The following is a 10,598-nucleotide window of genomic DNA, read 5'->3' on the forward strand; positions in this document are numbered from 1 at the left end:
GATTGGATTTTTTTGTACCCGTCAGAGTTTTGAACGTTAAACCTTTATTCTCCAAATTATATGTACATTTCATATTTCCATTTTCATATTCCATAGTTTTGTTCATAGTTGTACAGGAGGCTGCATAGTTTATATTCCATGTTTGGTAAATTGACCCTGTAAGTGATGGTATAGTTAGAGGGTTGTCTTAGAAAAAGCAATATCTATTTCTTCAGTACTGTAATAGCTTTCATCTTTTGATCTCATACATTTCTCATTATTTTTCCGATTTTCACGAGTAGGAATTGACTAAATCAAAGGAATTTATGGTACATATATTTCATATGGATTAATAAATATAAGACTCACTTTTTTGATGACATCTGTGCCTAATTTTGCATAAATAGCATTATCAAATCATATTTTCAATGTCACTATTTTATCGAAATCTACCTCTACAAAATGCATTATGTCTAGGAATGGTTAGTGTTTCAGAAATATGTGTGCATATTAATTATACTGATTTGCATACTATTTAATATTTATTGCATTAACCTTCAATGAAGGTCTTGATAGAATGAAAAACTACTTTGCCAAATATTGATTGCACGAGTTAAATATCCTTGTACATATTGACATAATTAGGATTCAAATAATGCAGTTTTTAACCATACTTAACTTGGACTTGTCCTTTTATTCGAACTCAAGTTATGTCATACTCAAGTCCATCTGTGTCAAAAAAATTGTCTAACCTACCATATCAGTGTAGTTGGACTGATATTGATTTGTACTACAAACTTAAGATTATAATTAACAAATTTTCTAAATATAATAGATGGCTTATATTAATTAAACCATTTGTTGTTTACTATATAATAATTCTTGTAAACAGGTTTACTACCGTAAAGGTGAATCGCTTTATGAATCACACAAAGATTTATCACACTATGCTATATTAATATGTAGAATTTCAATCATATATAGTGTAGAAAATTGAAGTCCAGTTTAGAGAAATCCCATCTCAGTACATGAAAAAAAAATCAAAAATAAGTAAAACTATGGCTAAATTACAATATGGTATACTATCATTATATTCAAATTGACAACTATAAGATTTCATGCATAATAGTTTGTTTAAGTAGCATATTTTTGTAACTCTTTTTGTAATTGTTGATATACTTTGCCTATCAGAATTCAAATTTGCTACCCACTAAAATTTACTGCGCGAATATGAGTGCATGATGGAAGGTTCTGACTTTATTCATTCCCCATATAGTTCACGTGTAGTTCAGGATTTTGATCTGTGACGAATACGAGGCTTTTCTCCTTATTTATATCTCGGCGTTATACGCAGATGTATTCCGTTAATCGATCTCAATACCAAATTGTTAGTTCTTTCCGGTAGCTTATCCATCACAGGGAATAATTCAAACCTGTGGAGGACCATTGCTATGGCAACTTTCATTTCATTCATGGCAAAGTTTTGACCGATGCAGTTTCTGAAATTAAATAAACAGGAATCAATTATCAATCCGGTGTAACAGTTAATAAATAAATGTTGTCTAACATGTTGAATTAATCACGATCAATGCACCATTTTTTTTTCTAAATCACAGGTAATTCCTTATTTTTCCTGAGTAAATGGCCAGTGTGTGTTCAAGTCTATGTATACTCATCATCAGTGTGTGACATTCTGTCAACAAGATGGCTACCTTACCATAACCAACATCATCTTATAATCATCATACTAAAAATTACATAATTTATTCATTAATCTATACATTCATATACGAATTCATTTTCTCATCCAAGTGGCCATATGGATGAGAATTTGGTATTTATTTTGGATTTTTATTTGATAAAACAAATTCACTATAATGTGTTTATACTTGATAAAATAATGCGAAATAACATATACTAAGTCTATGTCCATAACTCAATAAACTGCAAAACATTAAACAATGTATAAAATGTTTGTTATTGTATGTACAATAACAAACTTTTTACACTTTTTCCATCTTTTTGCAATGTAGTGAGTTATGAACATGGACTTGGTATATGCTCTTTCGCATTATTTTTTCAAGTATAAACACATAGTGAAGCTGTTTTATCAAATAAAAATCCAAAATAAATACCAAATTCTCATCCATATGGCCAGTTTAATTTGTGAATTCATCACCCATCTACCAAGAGATTGTGTCCATGGAAAAAAGAAAAGTGAGTAAAATCAATTGAAGTGATGACGAATACAGAAAGAAATTGGTGTGGGAGTCTTTAATATGGGTCTGTATTGGAGGATAATTGTGAGTGTGTCTAGTGTTTTCCTCTCCTTTCCTTTTCAATTCTCTACCAAATAAAATATATAAATAGCTACAGTACCTTGGTCCAGCTGAGAAGGGTACATATGCATATGGTGATCTGTCTTTTGTGTTTTCTGGAAGGAATCTCAGCGGGTCAAATGTCTCTGGTTCAGGCCATACATGTGCATTATGGTGCAGAGACATAATTGATACGATGACTGTAGTCCCTGTAGTAAATTAAACATTGCATTGGATAGATTATTACACAGCATGTGTTATAATTATATTATTACAATCAGAACGTCTACTACTACTACTACTACTACTACTACTACTATTACTACTACTACTACTACTACTACTACTACTACGAGTAGAGACACCTTTACAACTACCACCAAACCCTGCCAATATTAGTGTTGTTCCTATCCTGAGCTCCTCAAAAAATAACGACACTTCCTAACTAAATGTCTTCCATTACCTCTATTTATCGTGCAATTCCAACAATGACAAAAACAACAGTATAAATATATCAACAATAAAACAGCAAGTAGGGTAAAAAGAAAAGAGAGACAAAAATCTCATTTATAACACATTCTACAACTTAATACGCAACCAATGCATGCAGATTATCAATTCCATCATAGACATTTCCCTAAATACATCTGCATGGATAATGCAGTGAGAATAGATATCTTGTAAATAACTCTACCACTCCCCCTCCTCTCCAACCAACCTTCCAATTATTTACCTGGTGGTATGACTCCAGCCTCTGGTAAAGTCAAAGGTGACATTAAACGGCGAGCTACAATTGGAACTGGAGGGCGAATTCTCAGACTTTCCTTAATACACAGTGTTGTATATGACAGTGATCCAAGATCATCCCTTTTAAGGAAAAGAAGGTAAATAATGTTATCTGTAATATGCCATGTTTTTATCTCAATTGAGAGGATCCTTCTAGAAACGAGGGACACATAGAAGAGAACACACATGAGATTTATATAGAGTATAATTTGAGAACTCTCAATTATAGGTCAACCTGTGACGTCATCGCCAATAGCGCCATCTATCAAGGTCAAAGTGGAAAAGATGGCCGAGCAATATTAAAAACATTCCAGTAACAGTGGCTACCACTTTGCTGATGAGTTTGATGTTTTAGTATCTCAAGGCCATTGACCAATCAAAATGATGCAAAATGCTACTAGAAGAGAGTGAAAGTTTTATACGCGTTTCACTTCAGCTACAGACTGGAGTTGTCTGCAATATTTTACTTCATTTGCTGGATGATATGCTATATATACTTGTATTCTAACCTTCTCACTCTAAATCATCATAAATGAGGTCATATTTGAAAGGATAAAATACATTTCTCAATAGCAAATGAAAATCACTTGAGCGAATCCAAAGTATCTGCTCTCAGTATTAACTTAATACGAACTTACCACTCAATCTGTTTATTATCTTTACCAGTTAGTATTCGATCAGCTTCTTGTCGGCATTTCTCTTGATGTTCTGGATTCATGGCTAGGTTGTACAGAATCCAGGATATACCACTGGCTGTAGTGTCATGACCTTCAAACATAAATGTATCTACTTCATCCTGAATTTCTTGGTCTGATAACCCTTGACCCCCTTCATCCTGTAAACAATAGATTGTGAAGCCTTAAAACGAGTTGCAGTAATGGCTAAGAAAGAGAATGGGACATGTTAAACGTACTAAATGGACTTTCCAAAAAATGGAGACATTTATTGACATTTTACTCGCCAGCTCCTTCTCTTCCTCCTCCACATTACCACCATCTAGAGTTTATCATCTTGTTCATGGACATAGACATCATCGATGCAGAAATCAGGATCGAATATGTCTAGATGATGCAATATATCTAAACTATTGCGTATTCTTCATTGAAAACAATATAACATCGTGATTAAAACAATCATATGTTCCAAATTCCGTCATCACAATCATCATCATCATCATCAACAACAACAACAACAACAACAACCACATAGTACATCAATTTCATCATCACCACCACCACTACCACCCCTATCATCACGATCATCATCATTTACCATCATCACTTGCTTAAAGATATCGACATAAATGCTTGAAAAATAAACGACATATAATTCAAAATGTTAATTGTGTTCTACCTTTGCACTCAGTAGAATATCCAAAAAGTCAATGTATTTTCGGAAACTTTTTGTCTTGTTTACTTCTTCTTTTCTCAGTGTAACTTTTCTTTCTTGTATCACACGTTTAGAGTAGTCGTGAACAGATTTCACAGCTTTACGAAATCTATATCCCATTCGTGACATGTGAAAAATGACGTCATTGTGGTAGGGTACAAATCTAGCTCTCTCTATGATCAAGTATGACAATGCATAAACTCCCCGGATGTATGGATTCTGGTTCCTGTTTTAGTAAAGACAATTTTAGAGATCGTTAGTGTCTGTTTGTTCTCACTATAGGAAGTTTACAGCAGGTCTGAGTGTTTTTATCAAACTGGTTGCAGACTGGTTCTTATCTATCGGTAAGCTAACTATAGATATGTTCTCACTCCTATAAAATTCAGTAGCTAATACAAACTGTCGACAGTCGTTCGTGCATTATTTGCTACGTTTCATCTAAAACAAAGTCGTCGCCTCGCTCCGTAGCACTGAATACTAATGCGTACTGATAGGGAGCGAGGCGACGGCTTTAGTTTTAGACAAAACCTAGCAAAGCAGACACGAACGACTGTCGACAGTCTATAGCTAATACAGAACTGTCATTATGACACTAGCTTACTTTCTAACTGATCACCAAATGATGAAAACGACACGCATTCCACAATGATTTGCGGTAAAGACTAGTACGAGTTATACTGGTAGTGTACTGCAATTTTGTTAGTAGTATTAAAAGAATGGTACTATATACTTTTATTGAGATACATTGTAGTTTTGTTCATATTACTTTAGATCAAATTTGTCAATATATTATAGAATTACGTGTGTGCCAGTACATTTGCAATTCCATGGGTGCGAGTGCATACTAGTAGCATTTGCACTGAAATTAGTATATGTATATGCAAATGAGCGCGTCCATTCGTACACGAAATCACTCGAATGCATGGCCATGTATAACTTATACAGAATCTGTTGGTACCAGTGCAGCTGCAGTGTGGAATAATACCCCCGAGGTATTGGCTCTCGTGATTGCGGTGTAGTCTACATTTTAGTCGTTATGTTCGTGAACGTACATCCGCAGAGAACACTGCATACACACGTGCAAATACCACACTTTATACACTCAGGTATCTGTTATATTATAATACTTACTTGTCAACTTGACAGTTGCTTTCTTGACTAAAGATACACTTCAAGAGACTGTCCAATGTCATCAAACTAACGTGTTCAAACATTTCTACCTCACAACTACTTTCTCCATTCTTCTGACACAGTGTATCCCATTTACTCTAAAATGAAATGGATGACAAACTGTGTATCAGGATGTTTACACTTGTATGACAGTCCAGGTTAATAGCGTCAAAGATAGTAAGAGTATTTAATAGAAGAAAAACGGTTTATGGCTTTGGTGACGGTGGTGGTCATGATGATAATGTGATGATAGTGGTGGTGGTGGTGATGGTAGTTGTTGAAGTCTACCCGTTGTGGTGCTGGTGGTGGTGGTGGTGTTGTTGTTGTTGTTGTTGTTGTTGTTGTTGTTGTTGTTGTTGATGTTGATGTTGATGTTGATATTGGTGGGGCTGGTGCTGGTGAAAAATATGGAGGTGAGTTAGAGAATATTGTCTGGTCATGACGTCAGACTTATCAGACACGTAAGAGACCACATTGTACAATTTTAAGGTTTCGTGTACATTTATAATTTTAAAAAGCAGTTACCATGCAAATAACAAAAGTTCGAGTAGTGAGTAGAAAATCCATTATTTCCCCTTACCAACATAGTTTGAATACACTCATTGTATACATTAACATATGGTCGTAGTATATCAAAGTGAAAACCAGGCGTTAGGAGACGTCTATTGCGAAACCATTTCTGTCCAGAACTAATTAGTAAGCCATCACCAAGCCAGGGTTTGATCATCCCGTAGAAGAACTCGTCTTTTGGTTCTACAGAAAAAAAAGGTAATAAAAAGATATTGAGTTTACAGAATAAAGATTTTCATTCATTTCCAGGAACTCTACTTACAAGGACTTTGACTAGCTCATCTTCTAGGATATACCTTACTCTAGCCATTTTAATTTAATTAAAACAAATTACTGAGACATATCTATAAGTTTAGTGGCTACAATTCTTACAAAGCTATATTATGAATTTTGACAGTACATTCTTAGCCAAAGCACCTACATAATTACCAACATACATACCTACATAATACCTACCTACCTACCGATCTGCCTACATACATACATACATACATACATACATACATACACACACACACATACATACATACATACATACACACACACACATACATACATACATACATACATACATACATACATACATACATACATACATACATACATACATACATATTACATACATATTGCATACATACATACATACATACATACATACATACATACATACATACATACATATTACATACATATTAAATACATACATATATATACAGACAGACAGACAGACAGACAGACAGACAGACAGACAGACAGACAGACAGACATTGTGAGATACTGCTCCAAAGACAATGTTGTCATTACCTGTTGTTGTTAATACTGCTTTTACGGTTGATGGATGATTGACAACGACACGTGACAGGAAGGGCCCAAGCCACAATAAACTCGCAGGACTTAATTCAGCTGATCGTTTGACTACTCGAGAAATGCTTTCTTCATTGTTCTTAAACTGAATATTGTATGATTTAAAGAAAACAGAAAAGAGTTAGTTATATTATAGAATTGTTCAAACATGATACGAATCCATGTTATTCCCCGGTAAGAAAGAAGGCTGTATAGTACGCCTACGACGAGTGCTACCAGAACACTTCTAACTAGATGAATAAGAAGAATTAAGCTAAAATTCAAATATAGTAATCAAAATGTAAATTTGTATTTACGCCGCGAAAATGGTGACTTCCGGGCAGTTCATTTGATTTTGATTTTCGCGTCATATATGCAAATTTGACAGGCTGGGTATATAAATTATAAAACGAGATGACTTCTTTGGTCTTCTTAACCTTCAGTTACATTACAGTTACAGGGGCTTGCTGTTTGAGACACGTGTACTGTAACTCATCCATGCTCGACTTGTGACGTCATATCATTTTGAATCCATAGTAGAACCTCAGACAACTAAATTAGTGGTCTGAGGTAGTACCCATTAGTACATTGCATATTACCATGGAAACTGATTTAATATTAGCAAATTGAGATAGACACAAACTAAATATATTGTTATTACATGACAAGTGGATGAGAGCAATGCATTGGTTATGTAGCTGTCATCATTGTTAGTCTAGAGTTGAAGTATGTCAAGCTCTGTGTCAAAAATGTAATGTCCCATGAGTGAAGCACCAAGCCAGCATCATTTTAGGTGTAAAGAAACATGTTGTAACAATATAGCTTAGTTTGTGTCTCTTAGATTCCCGATAGTTGATCAGCCATTGAAGTTCAATGTAAAATTTCCCACGTGTATGTTGGATCACACTACATGTGTATCGGACAAAGAATTTCTAAAAGTTAGGGACATCATAATCACATTCATCGTGTTCAATGTGCCACCAGAGGGCTGAAATAAGTATGGTCAGTAGTGGTCTTTGATCGAAATTAATCGTACGTGCATTTTTCAAGTGAGCTGCACATACCTTTTAGAACTTTATGCGTTACGTCTCTGGCATCCCCCCCCCCATTTTTTAAATGTGACACCGACCACCGCTTGTATGAATGTAATATGTGTATGAGAGTGTACATATGTCCATAAGAAGTCATGTCAATAATATGTCATCATTTTATATATGGCGTAAACCTTTACATGTAATGTATCCCGGTTGTATCTAGTCCTGCTTGCAAACCAAATACGCCGGGGACTCGACTCGAATACCACGACATTGTCTCCGTATGAATTGTGACAATGTCAGAATCAAGTTCCGACCTTGGGTCCCGAATTTGATACGACGTCTACAAGCACGATAAATATAAATGTATGCACTGTGTTAAACCAATGTTGGTGGAGGGTCTATGGTTAAACATGTCACATATTATGCCATTAATTTACATTGGTTTCTAATTTAAATGTCAATGCATACTTGATTTGGAACGGATAGAAGAGGACATGTTCAATGGTGTGAAAACAAATCTCCAAATTAGATATACGAGACCAAGTGACACATGCATTGACAGTCTACTCACCATATGAAGATGACCATACAACCAATGTCTATCAGGACTTGGTATGGCTGCAAAGTCTCTCTCTCCTTGCCACCGCAATTGAAACAGTTGGTATATCAAGTATAATAGTCGTAGAAGTAATGTGATCAGTAGGGCTAGGAATATGAATTGATAGCTAAACACACTGCTCAATTTTACCGGGAAGGCCTGGAATACGGAAGTGAGAAACGTCGTCATGTTGTTAATTTAACTGTCCACCTTTTCTGACAGAGGGACGTCGTACTGCTAGCTCGTCTTTATAAAGCTACATAGTATTTCCCTATTTATGAGCGACTGTTGTACAGCGCAAAGGTCATCGAACTCTTGGTAAGTTTAAAGTTCACCAAGTGCTGGTTCGTCATGTGACAATGACTACAGTTATTATATCACGTTGTGACCTCAGTTGAACCCTAGGATCCAACTAATCGGATTTTATTTCTTCACCATGTGCATTTTTCTCTTCGTTATCAAGCTTTGGGCGACAAATTGCCGGCCTTGGCGTATTGCATTGTCATGGGGTTAGAAAGAAAGGAAGCCTTCAGTAATTACAAGGGGGAGGGCGGCGGAATTCAGGCCCGGGCTGATGTGTAAAATGACTCTCCCTCAATTCCCTTTCTCAAAAGCAAGAACCCCCCCCCCCCCTGTTAAAATATGTTTAACATGGGTTAAAATGCTGTAAGAAATGGAAATGGACATGTATCTCGTGAGTATTTTACTCTACCACCACCAGAGTGAATTTGTGGGAAGCCATTGCAATATATACTTGTGTTTATTGGCTGAGCTGAAGGCCATAATTTCCAAATACAAGATGAGCACACCCCTGACATTTCTACAACACTGTTCATCCCTAATATCTTACTTGTTCCCTTTTACCCACTCCTCTCCTCAAACCACAACTGACAGTTCACTCACCGTGAATGGTTGTCAGCAGCGATTTGATTGATATGGTCTGCTAGTACGGTACCTAACCCTAACCCCAACCCTACCACTAACACTAACCAATGTGGCAGCAATGGGATGTAGAACTGGTGGCGTCGTTGGGATGCTGAAACCACGAAATAATGCAAAAATGGACAACACAATAAGTCAAAGTAAAATGTGACACACTCCCCATCCCATTTTCTAAAATATGGCTCTCCCGAGAACCGATTTGTAAAACGCAACCTACCTCCCCGGCCCTTTGTAATTACTGAAGGCTCCCTAAAGCCGAAAATCATGTACCAACAATCTCGATCGGAATCTCCTGAGTAGAGAATATACCAAATCCACAATTTCCATCTTTCTTTTTTATCGGTTTTAATAATTTTTGCAGCAGATTCTAAATTTAAAAATAACTACCGTCGATGCATTCTTTATATTTTCATTATAATCGAATACACAGTTCCCGGTATATATCATCATGCGGCTCCGTATATCATCATTGACATATATTTTTAATATGTCTTTACAGACAGGACAGTTTCCTGTAGAATGGAAACGAGCTAGGGTTGTGCCATTATTTAAAGAAGGGGACAGAACTGACGTTGGTAATTACCGACCAATATCTATCCTCCGTGTAGTTTCTAAGATATTGGAAAGAGCTGTCCATGATCAACTGTACAGCTATCTATATGAGAATGACATTGTGAATAGATGTCAGTCTTTTTGTCCTAGTTTGTCCCTTTTTTGTTTATTTTTCTGTGTACGTAATATTGCAACAGGTTCCATTGGGAGAAGTGTTGAAGCATTGGAATGGTGTATCACTGTATGTATATGAAAGATTAATAAATAAATAAAAGTTACACGCATGAGAATTTTTGCAGACCGTTTCATGTTAATGTTCGAATTCACTGGCCCTCTTTGATAACCACACAAAAACCAGTAATAACTTGCACAGTCTACACTTTAAAATAGCAGGATTGGATGGCTACAGATTTT

General features: G+C 35.8%; 1 protein-coding gene across 1 annotated transcript; it reads right to left on the bottom strand.

Annotated features, from left to right (window-relative positions):
* Nucleotides 1-1,170: 1,170 nt before the first annotated feature.
* On the bottom strand, nucleotides 1,171-8,743 carry LOC144447970 (cytochrome P450 4F4-like). The gene is made up of 9 exons (XM_078138093.1): nucleotides 8,664-8,743; nucleotides 7,017-7,161; nucleotides 6,223-6,395; nucleotides 5,604-5,740; nucleotides 4,437-4,698; nucleotides 3,722-3,918; nucleotides 3,031-3,164; nucleotides 2,359-2,506; nucleotides 1,171-1,478 (listed from the first exon to the last, which is right to left on the bottom strand). Exons 1-9 carry the CDS (start codon nucleotides 8,664-8,666, stop codon nucleotides 1,307-1,309), a joined length of 1,371 nt encoding a protein of 456 aa, XP_077994219.1. The 5' UTR covers nucleotides 8,667-8,743; the 3' UTR covers nucleotides 1,171-1,306.
* Nucleotides 8,744-10,598: the final 1,855 nt, after the last annotated feature.

This window comes from Glandiceps talaboti, chromosome 17 (genome assembly GCF_964340395.1).
Source record: "Glandiceps talaboti chromosome 17, keGlaTala1.1, whole genome shotgun sequence".
NCBI lineage: Eukaryota > Metazoa > Hemichordata > Enteropneusta > Spengelidae > Glandiceps > Glandiceps talaboti.

Bases quoted from the DNA above. Each gene is read 5' to 3' on its own strand.
- LOC144447970 (XM_078138093.1), bottom strand. The intron at 3,919-4,436 runs GTAGAACACAAT...TATTGTTTACAG, and splicing joins ATATTCTACTGAGTGCAAAG to GATGAAGGGGGTCAAGGGTT. The intron at 2,507-3,030 runs GTAAATAATTGG...AATTTACTACAG, and splicing joins GGCTGGAGTCATACCACCAG to GGACTACAGTCATCGTATCA.